We start from the raw sequence: 19,480 nt of genomic DNA, 5'->3' as shown, positions 1-19,480 counted from the left end.
TAGTTTCAGTAGCCTCCCCAGGCTCCACAACAACAACAACCTCCTCCGGGACAAGCTCCACAAAAACAATATCAGAACAATGGGAATCAGAATCATAATCATTGTAATTAAGGTCAGAATCAGAATCAAAGGCGTCCTCAGTATACAAAGATCCTTGTGTCGTACACTCAGCTATTACCCTAGTTGGTGCATGAAGGGTCCATTGTTCCTAAAGAGATCCCACCGGCAATATTTCCTTATAATCCAAAACACAACCCCAATGTGTCTTGTGCTTTCCATGCAAGATATATTGAGTATTCAACTGAAGATTATATTGGGTTCAAGAATAAAATGTAAGAACTTATTGATCAAGATATTATGTCCTTCACTGAGGAGAAGCTAAATGTGAAGAACAATTTGTTGCCCAATCATGGTGGTCCGACAGTTAACGCAGTTCTTGAAGAAGAGGAAACCGAAATGGTCAGTTTAGTGGGTGACTTGAAGACTTTATTATCAGTTATCTCAACAAATTTGCAAAAGCATGAGGTTTTGGTTGGTGTTCATGACAATTGTGGCATATGCAAGACTGAGTCAGATAAGTGTGAAGAACTTAAGGTCCGTGTCCAAGAGTTGGTGAATCAGGGGGTCTTATCATTTGCAAGAGCCAGAGTCGTGGAAGAGGTCTCTGTCATTGATCCAATTGAGATTGTGTACTACAAGAAGAAGATTGAGGCTCCAACGAAGAAAATACAACCCATCAACATTCGTGTTCCCGCTCTTTTTCCTTACCAACATTCCAAGGCGGTGCCCTGGAAATATGATGTAACTATCTCTGTTGGTGGAAAAGAGATCCAGTTTTCCGAGGCTGAAATTGTCAACATAGCAGGTACATGTGGGATGACCAAAAGCAGTCGTGTGTTTATGCCGAATTTGATGATGTTGTGGCTAACATCACTACGAGTCGGTTGTCGCAACCTGAAAAATACAGTGCGCGAAAAAACAACCGGCGAAAGAAAAAGACATGAGAGTCGCCACCGTGCGTTATTCATCCCAAAGGAGGGAAAGGAAACGCTCGAAGTAAACCTGAAAAAGGAAAGGACAAGACGGGGTCTCGCAACCAAATCTTGGGTTCGGGAGTCGGTTATGCGAAGGGAAGGTATTAGCACCCCTACGCATCCATAGTACTCTACGGGATCCACTTTTGTGGTTTTTGTCTAAAGGGTGTGGGTTTACCTAATGTGTTTATTTACTAAAAAGGTTAAGAGAAATGACTCGCGCGGATGTCGCATCCACTGCATACGTATCTCATATGAATATGAGAATCAGAGTCTTCGTAGCTCAGTTGACCTATGGGTTAGGGGATGTGTACTCGCTAAGACATCGCGTCTTATGCCTACGTATCTCATCTGGAATGAGAATCAGAGCAAGCCGTAGTTCGGCTAACTACGGGGTTGTGGATTGGGTTTTGGACGAACGACGTCACTACGCAATCTACCGGATGCTCGACCTTTGGAGACTTACTCGCCTGTAGTAGAAGGAGTAAACGTGTGTTATGGAGAAGAAAAATCAATGAAGGGTTTGTTTGCATTGTAGGAACGCGCATGCAAAAGGGTAATGAGGATAAGACCTCATAGCTCTTAACCCTGGACAAAGGAACCTGTAAAAAAAAAAACACAAAAACATTGCCTCCTATCGAGGTCTTCCAGCTAGGAAAGCAGTAAAATGCGGGAAAAATGTAAAAGTACCACGCGGATAAAGATCCGAAGTAACAGCAATTAGAGGAATGAGAAACCCTGTACAAATTCAAATTGAGCGCGCCAGCACATGAAACGACACCGTTTCACAAAACCCTAACAGAACCAGGAGTCGACGCAAGGCCAGCTACGGTCGACGCAAAACTGTCGAGCGGTCGACGCAACATTGCTGTATGGTCGACGCATGGCTGAAGATCTTCATCTTCTTCATGAAGAAGAAGATGAACAGTGCACGAGCTTCAACAGTTTTTTCCAGAATTTTTCAGAACTCAAAAACAAATACATCAACATGAAGCTCTTGCAATGGAGAGCGAAGATCAACAATCATTTAAGCACAAATCATCAAGATCTAAGAGAATCAATGAGAAACATTTTGGATGTAAAACTTTAAACACACATATCTCATGTTATAGTGCATCATTTCACACGATTTTTAGATCAGAATCACCAGGAGAACAAGATCTACCAGAATATATACATGAATTTGAGAATTAAGAGATTCGAAAACTGAACCTCTTGAAAAGCAGTTCTTGATTTTGCACGATCCACAGCTTGTAAGTATCCAAATCCACTCTACAATGCTTGAAATGATGTTTGGTGAAGAAAAGGAAGCTTGCACACGTGTAGATCTAGCTTAATCTTGACTTTCCATTTTCAACTTCATGAGCTTGTTATGCACCATTCTTACACGAATTCAACAAAACAGCAATTGATCTATACTAAATCCAAGCTCAGGAACAAGAATATGAAGTTAAAATGCAATGCTATTTGAAAAAAAAATGAATTATGAATGAGAGAAAAATTTGAAGTGAGAGAGAGTTTTTGATCTAGAAATGTGAAAAATGATTAACCTCCTCAATTCTGTTAGGGTTTAGGTATTTATATGCCTTCTTAATCAACTTGCTAATCCATAATTAATTTGGTTAAGTGAAATAAGGTGTTTTGCAAATTTTTGAAAATGCATGGTGCATGTAGCATTTACACGTGAACAGTACCAATTGCTTCATCATTTTTACTAAAAATCATTTTTTAAACTCAATGGCAATGGTAAAAAGTCCATACAATGCACCATTTTTGAATTTTGCAACTTCCCTCCAAAAAAGGCATGGATTAACAAGCGATTATGTGATGATAATTCATGTAATGTGATGCATGATTTGGAAATTAGAGTTCAAAGGGAGAATATTGCAAAAAGAACCACTCATTTTGGAGCTTTGAATCAAAAGATATGGCCATTTGAAGTCCCATGCATACTTGGCAATGATTTGATCATATCTCCTCAACCACACATCATAAATCCATGATCTTGGACATTTTTGAAATGGGAGAGAAAGATTTACAACTTTCATATTCAACAAAATTTCATTTGAAGCTTTTTTGATGATGTAAGATTGAGTTGAAGTTGGTCCAAAACCCTTCCATTTTTGGAAAGTTCAAATTATGGGTCACTTTCTATTTTGGGAAAGTTTTGACTTGACCTCAAATTCTTCAATGTGAGTGTTTGAAATGTCAAATGAGACTTGTTTGAACATGAATGAAGTATTTCCAATCACTTCCCACCTCCAAATCCACAGTTGACTTTGCAGTTGACCTTCTAGGTCTTTAGATGACTTGGAAGTGTTCTGATGAGATTCAAGCCTCTACCACTTGGGGTTTTGCTTCAAAATGTAATCATAACTCATATGAACTCTTGTGAATGATCATGGGGCCCAAATCTCAAGAACAACCACCATTTATTGCTCAATGAATGCCTTTGATGTGTTTTGACCTGTTATTGCTTCATCAGCAAGACAAAGGTTTGATGACATATTTTTGTACTTTTGGTTAGTGATTAAAAGAAAAGCAATGACATATAAATGCAAGGAATGCTTGGTGATCAAGAATCACTCTCAAAAGATAACCCACCCACAGGGAAGGAAGCAAGGTGTCCAATGATCCTTGAGGCAATGCAATGATATGATATGATGCCATGAGGGATCTTAGGGACAAATTTGGGGTCTTACAGATGCCCCTATTTAAGGTCATTCTAGCCGGAGAAGTGAAGGTTAAAATCTTCATCTCGACGCGGTAGAATGGGCTTAAATAACAATAATGAGACAAATTTTGGTCCCTGAGAGACCTCATGATGCAAATGTATGAATGCAAAACAAACTATCTCTGTGGGGAACATGAGTCCACAAAGAAGAAAAGAAAAATCGGGAGAAAAGACCATCCATAGGAATGATACATTTCCTAGGAAACAGAGACTCTGACGGGACTCTCATGGGGATAAGAAGAAAATGTGTGAGCAGGACACGACTCTGAATTAGGGAAACTGATGCTGCGTGAGCAGGACACGACTGGACTGGAGACCTTACTGGGGAGTAAAGGACTCAAACTGGGGAGGAAAGAGTTCCAAAGGAAGACACATCCATTGGAAAGACTCAAGTTGACTCAAAGAATGCGTGTATTGGGGAAAACGCCAATACAGCAACACGAATATAACCACAACTCCGCTGGGGAAATCTAATAAAGACTTTCCAGGGGAAGCCAAAGGGTGAGATGTTACCGGTTAGTGAGTAACATGCTCGGGAAGAATGAATATCTAAGAACACCAAGGATACCGGGTTGCAGGTATATAACAGGTGACTGACCAAGGCGTGAATTGGTGTGTGTTCCAATACACTCATCATCCTGAAGAAAGCTAGAAAAGCAGACTTGTTTATAGGATGGATATTCGATTCTGTAAAGAATGTGAATCTTACTCAGTTGGGGAAACAAACAAAGGATTCAACCAAAGAGTGCATGAGATATATTATCTATAGCCGTCAAAACGTAGATAATATACTCGCATAGAAGATTATCCATAACCGGGTTGTAGGTTGTTAAAGGATAAAATCAACCGAAATCGTGAATTGGTTTGTGTTCCAAAACACTCATCATCCTGAAGAAAGCGAAAGCAAACTTGTTTATAGGATGGACATTCGATTCCACAAGGGCTGTTCTAGAATCAACCTGCATAAAGATTTTGGATAATAAAAAGCTTTAGAATTTAAACAAGCAAATCATTATGCAGATGAAAAGATTGCTTTTATTCTTGTTTTTAGGGTTTTTTGTGATCACCGATTTCATGCAAAAGCAAAAAGTGAAAACAAATGGAAAAACAAATGTTTAACAATGCATTAATTGAATGAAATATCATTGTATATGATGCCAATAATGTCATCACTTCTCCTTTTGGCATGGGAGAAGGGTTTTTGAACAAAGTGAACAAATTACGCTGACTTATGGATGACCGTAGGAACATCCACAGCGACCCAATTGTGGCAGACACCGTCAGGGATAACAAAGTTGCTCAAATCCTCTGTATCCTCTTCCAGAACAGCAACAGCTTCTTCAGTCTGATCGGCGTGGATAAAACCTCCACTCTTGAACAGCCCTTGCTCGTTGAATGCCCAAGAAGAATAGCCAATGCCAGCACGGGACTTGTTGTCTTCAAGCTCAATCATCTTCCCCAAACCAGCAACTGCACCACATTCAATGGTCAGTTTCGCATCTCGATAGGAAGCAAATGAAGGGGACTTCTTCTCAATCGGCTCAGCAATAGACAAAGCTTGGAAAGGCGTTCCAACTTCATCCTCAGCATCAATATATGAGAAAGAAGACAAGTGGCTAACCAGGAGAGTTTTTTCTCCCCCTACCACAACCAATTTCTTATTCTTGACGAATTTCAACTTCTGGTGTAGGGTGGATGTCACGGCGCCAGCCTCGTGAATCCATGGTCTACCAAGGAGACAGCTATAAGATGGGTGGATATCCATAACCTGAAAGGTGATCTGGAAATCGCTTGGTCCAATCTTGATCGGGAGATCAACTTCCCCAATCACGGTATTGCGCGACCCATCGAAAGCTTTCACAACAACACCACTCTGCCTCATGGGAGGCCCCTGATATGACAATCTCGAAAGAGTGGTCTTCGGCAATACATTTAGAGATGACCCAGTATCCACTAGCACGTTGGACATGGCGTCGTTCTTGCAGTTCATAGAAATATGTAAAGCCATGTTGTGGTCTCTTCCCTCCTCAGGAAGATCAGCGTCACAGAAACTCAAAGTGTTGCAAGCAGTGATGTTTGCAACAATACTATCAAACTGCTCAATTGTGACGTCGTGATCGACATAAGCCAGATCCAACACTTTCTGTAGAGCCTCCCTATGAGGTTTTGAATTCAGAAGCAACGATAGCACGGAGATCTTGGACGGCATTTGTAGAAGCTGATCTACAACATTGTACTCACTCTTCTTGATGAGCTTCAGCATCTCATCACAGTCTTCATTCACACTGCCACTAGGGCCAACAGAAGAAGCAGAAGTCTTTTGTACAGAGGAGGATTTGGCAACAGGTGTCGGATTCGGAACATTCACTGCAATCCCAACCGGATGCTCAGCAGAATCAGAAACAACATGAGTCTTCAGGGGTGCAGAAAATACACGACCACTACGGGTCAACCCGCTCACATCAGCAATATTTACCACAGAGGTTGAAGGCAACGGCACTTCTTTCCCCTCTTCAACAGCAACAGCACTGTAACGAAAGGGAATCGCTTTCTCGGAAGAATAAGGCACAGGGCCTGCAGGCTTGATGACCAGAGAAGGAGAAACCTTATGTTTGCTACCATCATATCGGATGACAACAGGCTCTGGGATCTTGAACACAGGAGAAATCACATTCATCTCAGGTTCATCTTCATCAACGTTTCTGTTCTGCAGAATCTCAATAGTCCCCTCATCTAGCAACTCTTGAAGATCCTTTCGCACTTGGCGATAACCCAATCTATTGACATAACAGATACGACATCTGTCATGGTCGTGCTCCAAATGACTGTAATCACACAACAGGCGATGCAACTCGACCAATGACTGTCGAATGTGGCTTACATATTTGACCTTGTATTTCCAAGGGCAACCCTGGACCATGTTGACTGACTTCCCATGCTCGGGCAATGGGTTCTTCTTAACATTGGGGCCTGAGTCCTCAAAGCTCAGAATGCCGCATCTCATAAGGTCCTGAACCTTAGTCTTCAACTGAAAGCAGTTCTCTACATCGTGGCCCGGAGCGCCAAAATGATAGACACAGTGCAAATCGGGCTTATACCACCACTGCGGGTTGACCGGTATAGCCGGAGGATCCCTTGGAGTAATTAGCTTCCGCTCTATTAAAGAGGGATACAGCTTTGCATACGATACAGGAATCGGATCGAAAGTGATCTTCTTCCTCTCATAATTCTGACCAGCTGGATTACTACTGCGAGGCTGATAAGCCTGCTGCTGAGGGTGATGCTGTTGTTGATGATAAGGTTGAGGAGATTGTTGATAATTGTGTTGTTGATGTTGATAATGCTGAGGTTGCTGATTATCCCTGAAAACAGGTGCTACACTAGCCACTTGGTGCTGATGACGCACAGGCCTCCTCTTATCAGAGGGTCTTCTGGGTTTAACATGGGATTGCACAGCATGTGCCTCCCCATATTTCTTCTTAAACGCCCCATATCGTTTAGAAGAGCCTTCATCCTTAGACAAACGTCCTTCCCGGACTCCTTCCTCCAATCGCATCCCCATGTTCACCATTTCAGTGAAATCAGAGGGAGCACTTGCAATCATCCGCTCATAATAAAATGAACTAAGAGTTTTCAGAAAGATCTTAGTCATTTCCTTCTCTTCCAGCGGAGGAGTAATCTGAGCTGCCAGCTCTCGCCACCTCTGGGCGTACTCCTTAAATGTCTCTTTGTCCTTCTGAGACATGGCTTTGAGTTGATCGCGGTCAGGAGCCATATCAACATTATATTTGTACTGCTTGACGAAGGCTTCGCCAAGATCGTTGAAGGAACGGATGTTTGTGCTATCAAGGCTCATATACCACCGAAGAGCTGCACCGGACAAACTATCCTGGAAGTAATGAATCGGCAGTTGATCATTATCTGTTTGAGTAGACATTTTCCTGGCATACATAACCAGGTGACTGAGCGGGCAGGTGTTCCCCTTATACTTCTCAAAGTCAGGGACTTTGAATTTGACAGGTATCTTCACACCGGGAACCAAACAGAGCTCGGCTGCAGACTTACCGAACAAGTCCTTCCCTCGAAGGGTCTTCAATTCCTTGCGGAGTTCAAGAAATTGGTCATTCATTGCATCCATCTTTTCATTAACATCTGGGCCCTCAGACGGCTCAGAATGATAGATGGTGTCGTCTACCCTGGGAACGGTATGCACGACAGGAGGAGGCATTGCAAGGACCGGGCTAGATGCCAGCATGGAAGCAAAGGTAGGAGCTGGAATATCAGGCATAAAACCAGGAGGCATACCCCAAGGAAACCCGGGCGGCATGGCATTCGGCACAAAATGGGCACTAGCAGCTGGCACTGTTGACGAAGCAACCTCAGAAACCACAGTCCTCTGGGGAGAAGTTGCAGGAGTCGGAGACGGTTGATTCTGAGCAGCCAAGAATTGCTCCATCAGAGCACTCAGTCTAGCGACCTCTTCCTTCAGCTCACGGTTCTCTTGTTCGAGTTGATCCATCACTCTTGCAGAATTAGCTCGGGTGTAGTACCGATTAGTCAGCTTGTCTTCAAAATAAATGAAGATCACATAGTTAGGCCACAGACAAGAAGACCAGAACAACACCTGCTTATGCAAATGATGCATGCAATGCTCGTGCATATGCTTTGTTTTTATATTTCAAGGAACTTTTAGGGTATTATTTGCAAATTTTGAAATTTAAAGCATATGGAAAATATCTCATCAAATATATTTGAGACAAAGGAGTACAGCATTGTTGATCATATTACAAGGGAAAAGGAAAATAAACATCCTATGGATCCCTAGAAGCTCGAGATGCTGGAAGACGAGATGCACAAAGCCTCTTGATCTCTCTCTCATATGCTGCTTCCATATCCGCTTTCTCCTTAGCAAGTCGATCATACTTCCTCTTCCAGAATTTGGAAGACTGAGGAAGCAGAGAAGTTCAGGTATCATTCGGATCATCTATCACCTGATGCTCAATGAATTCGATCAGAGCATCCTTTTCCTTAAACTGTTGAAGCAACTCTTCTCTTTCACGGATCCAGGCACGTGAAAGGTCTTCTTCTCTCAACTCCTCTACGCCTTGGTTAGGGAGGGTTGAAGGCCCAGCCACATCCAAAGGTGTAGGTCTTGGATAATCATAAGGCATGAGATACTCTGATGCTCTCTGTCTGACCCAAGAAGTATACGGCTCCAAAGCTATGCAGTTCTTCGGACCCAACTCACTTCTACCCTTCTTGTGAATCTTGCACCAAGCGCGGACCATCCTGGCTTTCAGGCCTTGGGGATCTTTACCCTCCTGAAAGAACACACCTTCTAACAGAATGTTATGAGGTTTATCCTTTAAGGGGAACCCAAGCTGACGACGTGCTAAAATAGGGTTGTAGCTGATCCCACCACATGTACCAAGAAGTGGCACATTAGGGAATTCACCACAATAATCAATAATCTGAACTGTATCATACACGCGATCATACCAAGAGATATCGTCATTAGTGAGAGACATAAGTCTCGTAGACCACCGTAGACATCCCTTGTTCTCCTTGAAAGCGACTGTCTGCGGTAAGTGAGAAATAAACCACTTATACAACAGAGGCAAACAGCACACAATAGCTCCTCCACCCTTTGCATTCCTCAGATGCAAAGAGAAATAGGTATCACCCAACAGAGTAGGAACGGGATTAAGAACAGAAAAGATCCTAATGGCGTTCACATCCACAAATTTGTCGATGTTGGGGAACAATACCAATCCATAGATGAGCAGCACGAATATGGCCTCAAAGGCATCCTCACTCATGGCCTTCCCATAAGCGGTAGCTTGAGCGATGAGGAAATCAGAAGGAAGACCCTGAATTCCACCTTTGGTGGTCATATGCGCTTCAATCAGGGATACATCTATGTGCAACAAGTCTGCGATCTCTCGAGAAGTCGGAATACTCTCTAAGCCACTGAACGGCACCTGATCTAGAATAGGAATACCCACAAGATGAGCATACTCCCCGAGTGTAGGCAACAGCTGAAAGTCCGGAAAAGAGAAGCAGTGATACAGAGGATCATAGAACTGTGCCAAAGTACTCATCAACCCTTCGTCAACCTGAGTAGTCAACAGAGGCAGAAGCTTCCCATAACGAGCTTTGAAACCCAAGGGATCTAATACATAAGATGTCAGATTCCTTAACTCTTTCAGATCAGGCTGTCTAAAGCTGTACTTCTTTGTATGCCTTTTTGGTCTTTCCATGTCTGAAAATTTTGCAAATAAACCCTTTAAGTTCCTTGAAAATTTTCTTGATTTTTTTCTGATGACATGAATGCAGATGAATGCATGAATGCATGAATGCAACAATCACACTCAAGGATCAAGCAAAGCACACCAGACAAAGGTCATGGGAAAGCTCGTAGTATCCTTAATATCAATCATCCATTTTGGTGGATTATGGTTTACACCTTATCGACACCCAAGTTCCATTGATATTAACGATACATGAACCGGCTCAATCATCCTTAATATCAATCATCCATTTTAATAGATTATGGTTTTCACCTTATCGACACCCAAGTTCCATTGATATTAAAGATGTCTGAACGACTCAACCATGAATCACGGGTTTGTTGAGAGTCACGAGCATGGAGTCTCGGTTAAGAACCACCCAAAGGGAGTGTACTAGGGTTTAAACCTGCCAAACATGTTCTACAAGAGGTTCCCATAGTCATCATCCCATCTTTCGAATATTATCGGAGGAACGAATACTCGTATTCCAAAAATATTCTCAAGAGAGACTCTTATTGGTGTAGTATCGCGTAACAATCGCATCAGATCTTACATCTGAACGACTTCCGCACTACGTCCTAAAAATAGGCCAAGATGGGCTTGGTAAACTAAGGTCCTTGGCTTCTAAGGCGCATGTTAGAAGAATAATGCCTAACCACAAATAACTTGTGTGACATTATTAATCCAACATGACCTCCACCAAGTGAATGGACTCGCAAGTCAACTTGCTAAGGAATACTCCACACAAGTCGACGAGACTATGCCATTCTCATATCCTAAAGTGCACTCGAGTTCGGGTATAGAACTCATCTCACAGGGATCACCAAGCAAACAAGCAATTGTATATCAAGCAATTCAAACATTACAATCAATACAGTAATCCCAAATTATACAAAAATATGTCATATAACAGATAAACAAATATCATACAACAAGGGTGAAAAGTAGGAAAACCCACCAAGGAAAATTGTCCCCAGCAGAGTCGCCACTTTTCTGTAGCGGTGTATTCATCACTTTATGATTTATTGATTAAACCAAAAGCAAAGCATACAAAGATAGAGTCGCCACCGCACTTTTTTTTATCCAAAGGAATGGCTAAAAAGCGAACAAAAGCCTAAGAAGTTTTACACATAGAAAACTAATGAAAAGGTCAGAGATCTGGGTAAGGGGTTAATTACGCAATGGGAAGGTGTTAGGCACCCAAAACGTCCTAGGTACTCCTAGGGAGCCCTTTTCACAACTTGTTATATGAAATATTATTTGTTTATGAAACATTTATTGTGCAAACATGGATTGAAGGGATGAGAAAAGAATATACAATTTATTATTTTTGTGTTTGAACGGATGAACCCGTTGCCTACGTACCTTTCCATGGAAGGTAAGGATTAAAATGCCGTAGTTCGGCTAAAAGGTTTCCAAAAATAAGTGAGTGGATTGGTTTTAAACAAAAGCCGTAAGGTCTTTCATTATCCACGGGAGAAAACTCAACCTTATACAAACAACGAGTCCACCATGTGAGAATAGCTTCGACATACTAGAGGGGTTAACCCTGTTTTCAGTATGGAAGTCTTACAGTTCGATCACTAAGGACAAAAGGCGAGATTAACATCAACCACTAAGATAATTGAAACCTATGGCTAATGTATGAAAACTTGATTAAGAAGTGGACTTGGGCCACAAAAGCAATTGAGTGAGTGAAATTAACCAGTTTGGAGTATTCACAAAATATGAAGTCAAAGTATGATTAGAATTCAATTCAAAAGAAGTATTGTGAAAATGAAGTTTGAAAATCAAAGGCTTAAGGCCTAGGTTTCTAATTTGAAAAAACAGATGAAAATGTTTGCACAATAGTTTTCAAGTTTTGGGTTAACATGCAAATGGAAGTTTAAAGCAACAAAAGGTGGGAGGGTGAGGAAGTAAAACTTCTTAGATGTTCACCTCTTGAGATCATATGTAGATGATTCAAGTGATTCCTTTGGAAAAGGCAACAAGCAGATAACAGATGAGCAAAGTAAATGGATACCGGATGCCAATCAATGGACTTATTCCAATCTCACAAAACAAAATGGATACCGGACGCCAATCAATGGACTTATTCCAATCTCCTAAAACAAAGAGAAACATGGATACCAGATGCCAATCAATGGACTTATACTAGTCTCACAATACAAAGAAACAAGGATACCAGTTGCCAATCAATGGACTTATACTAGTCTCCTACCATATCACAGGAACCAACTGCCAATCAATGGACTTATGCTTGACTCCTCCATGGACAAAACAAAATGTTACAAAGTGATGGACAATGTTTATGAAATGATATACAAGTAATGAAGATACACGCACCAAGGCACACTCAAGCAAATATGCACAGATGAATCAAGTAAGCAAACACACAAGTCAATTAGCACACACTATACACAATCAATTAGGCTCAAGCAAGGTTAGGCTTTACAGCCAACTGGCATGGGGTGTTTTGAGCTCTTAACCCTAACATTGAGAGTTAGGGTGAAGCAGATGAAAAGGAGATGAGGGGTGTGCCTCATAGCTCTTATCCCTGGTCAGGGAGAGCTTTAAACAATAGAAAGTGTGGGAGTTCAGAGAGTAGGAACTCTTCTCCACAAATGATTGACTCTATAAGATCTTGGGTTCTTATTCACAATGCATCAACACATGGTGTGAGCAAGGTGAATGACACACTGAGTAGCAGGAGCTGGATTACGCATCTCTTTTATCTGCCAATTGCCTCATAAGAGGACTTTACCTGCTTGGCACAAAATTAAACAACCACAAACATTGCCTCTTAAGGAGGGCTTCAGAAAGGTGCCTACCAATAACAGTAGGTCTTCCAGACTACATGAAGATTAGGGATTATACCTAAGTGGTTAAGCAACCAAGCAAAAGCAAAGTTCAAATGAACTTAAAGCAACTTAGGTACCTGTGGAAACACTAAACAAATCAGTACAATGCTCAGACAAACAGACAACAGTCAATAAGCAACAGACAATCCCAATGTACAAAATGTGTAAGCCATAAGGCAAACTCAAATGAGTTAGCATCAACCTACAAGACACACAATGTTAGTGATCAAAAGAAAATATCAATATTCACATGATGAAGCATCATCAATCATGGAACTTGGATGCTCAAACCTGAAATCAAAACTCACATGTAAGCAACAAACCACTAGGTCAAAGCCTAGGGTCAAAGATGGAGAAATAATTCAAAACAGGAGCTGAAATTCAACACATTGTAACTTCAAACACATACTGACATATCCTAAAAAGGCTCACATCAAAATCAATCATCAAATGCATTTCAAGATCAAAAGAAGTTCAAGGCAATTTCAAAGCTCATATGTGATCATCATGAATGAAAAATTCAAATCAAAACAGAAATGATTCAAATAAATCTGGAAAAAATCATGAACATTCAAGACATCCAACATGATCAACATACAAACTATCAGAAGAATCAGAGATCATTTGGCATGGAAATTGAATTGCACAAATTGGACAATCAAAGGTGTGACACAAATTGTCACACCAAGTTAACACAAGCATAAAACAGAAATGGTAATTGAGAAAAATATCAAACCAAAACCAAAATGTCCAGCAATGTGTCTAGAATCAGCATGCAAAATTTCACATTCATTGGATTAAAAACAAGCATTTCACAACGAGATAAGCAAGGCAAGGTCACAATTAGACATATGATCAATCAACCTAGCACCAAATAAAATCCAGCCGTGCACAATTTGCAAACTCATGATTATAAAAAACTAGACATCTCAAGGAACATTTTGCAAAAAATTGGAATGAAATTGGATGATTTTTCAATTTATTATGATTTTTCTAAGTTGGAAGAAAAATTAAAATCAAAGCATGGCAAAGTGGAGGGAAAAGATGAAAATATGAAAGCATTTTGAAAATCAGCGCTCAGCAGGGATCGAACCCTGTACAAATTCAAATTGAGCGCGCCAGCACATGAAACGACACCGTTTCACAAAACCCTAACAGAACCAGGAGTCGACGCAAGGCCAGCTACGGTCGACGCAAAACTGTCGAGTGGTCGACGCAACATTACTGTATCGTCGACACATGGCTGAAGATCTTCATCTTCTTCATGAAGAAGAAGATGAACAGTGCACGAGCTTCAACAGTTTTTTCCAGAATTTTTCAGAACTCAAAAACAAATACATCAACATGAAGCTCTTGCAATGGAGAGCGAAGATCAACAATCATTTAAGCACAAATCATCAAGATCTAAGAGAATCAATGAGAAACATTTTGGATGTAAAACTTTAAACACACATATCTCATGTTATAGTGCATCATTTCACACGATTTTTAGATCAGAATCACCAGGAGAACAAGATCTACCAGAATATATACATGAATTTGAGAATTAAGAGATTCGAAAACTGAACCTCTTGAAGAGCAGTTCTTGATTTTGCACGATCCACAGCTTGTAAGTATCCAAATCCACTATACAATGCTTGAAATGATGTCTGGTGAAGAAAAGGAAGCTTGCACACGTGTAGATCTAGCTTAATCTTGACTTTCCATTTTCAACTTCATGAGCTTGCTATGCACCATTCTTACACGAATTCAACAAAACAGCAATTGATCTATACTAAATCCAAGCTCAGGAACAAGAATATGAAGTTAAAATGCAATGATATTTGAAAAAAAATTGAATTATGAATGAGAGAAAAATTTGAAGTGAGAGAGAGTTTTTGATCTAGAAATGTGAAAAATGATTAACCTCCTCAATTCTGTTAGGGTTTAGGTATTTATATGCCTTCTTAATCAACTTGCTAATCCATAATTAATTTGGTTAAGTGAAATAAGGTGTTTTGCAAATTTTTGAAAATGCATGGTGCATGTAGCATTTACACGTGAACAATACCAATTGCTTCATCATTTTTACTAAAAATCATTTTTTAAACTCAATGGCAATGGTAAAAAGTCCATACAATGCACCATATTTGAATTTTGCAATTTCCCTCCAAAAAAGGCATGGATTAACAAGCGATTATGTGATGATAATTCATGTAATGCGATGCATGATTTTGAAATTAGAGGTCAAAAGGAGAATATTGCAAAAAGAACCACTCATTTTGGAGCTTTGAATCAAAAGATATGGTCATTTAAAGTCCCATGCATACTTGGCAATGATTTGATCATATCTCCTCAACCATACATCATAAATCCATGATCTTGGACATTTTGGAAATGGGAGAGAAAGATCTACAACTTTCATGTTCAACAAAATTTCATTTGAAGCTTTTTTGATGATGTAAGATTGAGTTGAAGTTGGTCCAAAACCCTTCCATTTTTGGAAAGTTCAAATTATGGGTCACTTTCTATTTTGGGAAATTTTTGACTGGACCTCAAATTCTTCAATGTGAGTGTTTGAAATGTCAAATGAGACTTGTTTGAACATGAATAAAGTATTTCTAATCACTTCCCACCTCCAAATCCGCAGTTGACTTTGCAGTTGACCTTCTAGGTCTTCAAATGACTTGGAAGTGTTCTGATGAGATTCAAGCCTCTACCACTTGGGGTTTTGCTTCAAAATGTCATCATAACTCATATGAACTCTTGTGAATGATCATGGGGCCTAAATCTCAAGAACAACCACCATCTATTGCTCAATGAATGCCTTTGATGGGTTTTGACCTGTTATTGCTTCATCTGCAAGACAAAGGTTAGATGACATATTTTTGTACTTTTGGTTAGTGATTAAAAGAAAAGCAATGACATATAAATGCAAGGAATTCTTGGTGATCAAGAATCACTCTCATGAGACGTTAAAAGAGTACATGCAAAAGTGGCGCGAGATGCCTTCAAGAGTCATACCTTCTTTATCTGACACTGAATTGGTGGACATCTTTATGAGAAATATCTAAGGTTTGTAATATTAAAAGATGGTTGGTAGTTCGTCTTCCAACTCTGGTGATATAGTTGTGATTGGAGAAAGAATAGAGAGTGGACTTAAGTCAGGAAAGATCACCAGTGGTAAAAATAATCAATAATCTATAGCCAGGAAGCCTCCGAGTGGTTATGAAAATAAGAAGAAAGGAAAAACAATTGATGTGACATCAAGTGTTCCTTAAAACCAAGCTTATATGGCCCCTACATCGTACTTTCCTTATCCATATATGGTCGTTGCACAGTTCCAACAACCAACTTTCCAGTATCAACTGTAGTTTCAGTAGCCTCCCTAGGCTCCACAACAACAACAACCTCCTCCGGGACAAGCTCCACAAAAACAATATCAGAACAATAGGAATCAGAATCATAATCATTGTAATTAAGGTCAGAATCAGAATCAAAGGCGTCCTCAGTATACAAAGATCCTTGTGTCGTACACTCAGCTATTACCCTAGTTGGTGCATGAAGGGTCCATTGTTCCTAAAGAGATCCCACCGGCAATATTTCCTTATAATCCAAAACACAACCCCAATGTGTATTGTGCTTTCCATGCAAGATATATTGAGTATTCAACTGAAGATTATATTGGGTTCAAGAATAAAATGTAAGAACTTATTGATCAAGATATTATGTCCTTCTCTGAGGAGAAGCTAAATGTGAAGAACAATTCGTTGCCCAATCATGGTGGTCCGACAGTTAACACAGTTCTTGAAGAAGAGGAAACCGAAATGGTCAGTTTAGTGGGTGACTTGAAGACTTTATTATCAGTTATCTCAGCAAATTTGCAAAAGCATGAGGTTTTGGTTGGTGTTCATGACAATTGTGGCATATGCAAGACTGAGTCAGATAAGTGTGAAGAACTTAAGGTCCGTGTCCAAGAATTGATGAATCAGGGGGTCTTATCATTTGCAAGAGCCAGAGTCATGGAAGAGGTCTCTGTCATTGATCCAATTGAGATTGTGTACTACAAGAAGAAGATTGAGGCTCCAACGAAGAAAATACAGCCCATCAACATTCGTGTTCCCGCTCTTTTTCCTTACCAACATTCCAAGGCGGTGCCCTGGAAATATGATGTAACTATCTCTGTTGGTGGAAAAGAGATCCAGTTTTCCGAGGCTGAAATTGTCAACATAGCAGGTACATGTGGGATGACCAAAAGCAGTCGTGTGTTTATGCCGAATTTGATGATGTTGTGGCTAACATCACTACGAGTCGGTAATTGGGTTTTAATGAAGCATAATTAACATCCGAGGGTCACAACCACAACAAGGCTTTTCACATCTCTATTACTTATGTAGATACTTTAATCTCTAGGGTCCTGGTTGATACATGCTCTTCACTCAATGTGTTGCCAAAGAGCAAGTTGAGTCAATTGCAATTTGAAGGGCCAAAGATATGGGCTAGTGTATTGATTGTACGAGCTTTTGGTGGATCAAGGAGGGAAGTCGTTAGAGAGGTGGATTTGCCAATCCTTGTGGGTACTCACCAATTCACTGTTACCTTTCAAGTTATGGACATTTATCCTGCTTACATATTCCTGTTGGGGAGGCCGTGGATTCATGTTGTTGGTGTAGTCACATCTATTTTACATCAGAAATTGAAGTTCACAGTTGGAGACAAGCATATGATTGTCTGTGGTGAAGAGGATTTTGTGATCAGTGAGTTTTCATTCTTTTGATATGTGGAGATAGAGGAAGGAATAGCTGAGGTCCCTTTCCACTGTTTGGATTTCGAGGATGTCAGTTCTATTTCTATTAATCAAAGCCAGTCAGCAGCTATAGTGTTATCATCATAAAAAAGTGCTAAGAAGACTCTTGAGAAGAGCCCTCTCTCCGGCAGGGGCCAAATTGTGAAAGTAGATGAGAAGCACGACCGCTTTGGTCTTGGTTACCTTCCAGATTCCTGTTATCCAAGTGCAAGGGGGCGCAAGAAGTTCAATTAAGTTCGTTTCAGCTACATAGGCTACCAGTATGATCTCTCCATAGCAATGGTGGATGGTGCAAGCTCCAGCAAGCCAACAGTCTCTGATTTCGTCCGCAAATGTCCTCCTGGACTCAAGCTAGACAGTTGGACCTCTAATGTAGTCCCTATAGTCTTTTCAAAAGAAATGTAATGCATTTTGTTTTTCTCATCCCTTTCCCTTGCCTGAGGCATGTGGATATTTTGTAAGGGCTTTCCATTGTGTTGAACACATTATGAAATAAATGAAAGGCATATTTTTACATTCAAAATCAAGATCCCTTTTATTCCTTTTATTTTTACTTTCTTTCACTAAAATAAAATGGCAAAAGTTTTTTTTTCTTTTACACTTTTTCAAAAGATCATTCTAAAATAAGCTCATATGCATGTAGAGCAAATAATTCCACTGAAAATAACTTGGCTGAAGTTCGCTGTAAGACAGGGTTTCCAATTAACTTAGCGCAAGACGATGATGAGGAAGATTGTGAAGTATCGGCTAAACTTGTAAGGCTTCTTGAGCACGAGGAAAAATAGACCCAGTCACACAAAGAGCTAATATAAGTGATCAATCTGGGTTTCGATGAAGTCAGAAGAGAAGTCAAGATAGGGGCATCCCTCGCCGAGCATATACATAATGAGTTGATCAAGCTACTTCGTGAATATGTTGATTTCTTCGCTTGGTCTTATCAAGATATGCCTTGGCTAGATACCAAAATTGTTGAACATCAGTTACCGCTCAAGCCTGAATGTCCTCCGGTTAAACAGAAGCTTCGCAGAACCAGACCTGACATGGCACTGAAGATTCGAGAAGAGGTTAAAAATAAGTTTGATACGGGTTTCTTAGCTATTGTTGAATATCCTCAGTGTGTTGCTAATATTGTTCTGGTTCCTAAGAAAGATGGAAAGGTCAGAATGTGTGTGGATTACCGAGATCTTAACAAAGGGAGTATGAAGGATGACTTTCCTTTGCCTCATATTGATGTCCTGGTAGACAACACTTAATCTTTTCCTTCATGGATGGGTTCTCAAGGTACAATCAAATAAAGATGGCTCCAAATGATTAAATAGGGGCAGCTGTTGTACCCCTAAATTTGCCCTCCTCTTTCTCACCTATGTATCTAATCACTTGATCAAGAGATGACTTACATACATCCATAACTCATCCACATGTATCATTCCTCATGAATTCAAAAGAAACTTGGTCCCAAGAAGCTAGGGCTCACACAGGTATCAAGATCCAAAGGCATGGGTTGGTCACATCATCAGCATAGCATGTGAAACCCTAATGATGGTAGTGAAGGTTTGACTTCAACAAAGTTGTGACTAGACAACCTGGGGCATTCAAAACCCTAATTTCTCAAGGAAGGATCTCTTGGAGCTCCCCTAGGCCTCATCTTGGTCTCCAAAGCCCTAGTCAGGAGATGGTAATCAGAGGAACTTGGTGGCTTGATTGTGTATTCATTGTCAAGTTGCTTGACCTAGCTTGGAGCCTTGGTCTTTGTTCGAAATCTTTGGTGTTATTCA

At 40.4% G+C, this 19,480-nt stretch overlaps 1 protein-coding gene across 1 annotated transcript; it reads left to right on the top strand.

Annotated features, from left to right (window-relative positions):
• Positions 1–357: 357 nt before the first annotated feature.
• LOC127081173 (uncharacterized) lies at positions 358–18,958 on the top strand. Its single transcript, XM_051021455.1, has 4 exons — positions 358–865; positions 16,622–17,134; positions 17,296–17,655; positions 18,543–18,958. Exons 1-4 carry the CDS (start codon positions 358–360, stop codon positions 18,956–18,958), a joined length of 1,797 nt encoding a protein of 598 aa, XP_050877412.1.
• Positions 18,959–19,480: the final 522 nt, after the last annotated feature.

This window comes from Lathyrus oleraceus, chromosome 5 (assembly GCF_024323335.1).
Source record: "Lathyrus oleraceus cultivar Zhongwan6 chromosome 5, CAAS_Psat_ZW6_1.0, whole genome shotgun sequence".
Lineage (NCBI taxonomy): Eukaryota > Viridiplantae > Streptophyta > Magnoliopsida > Fabales > Fabaceae > Lathyrus > Lathyrus oleraceus.
This window is presented reverse-complemented; position numbering and strand designations above follow the sequence as displayed.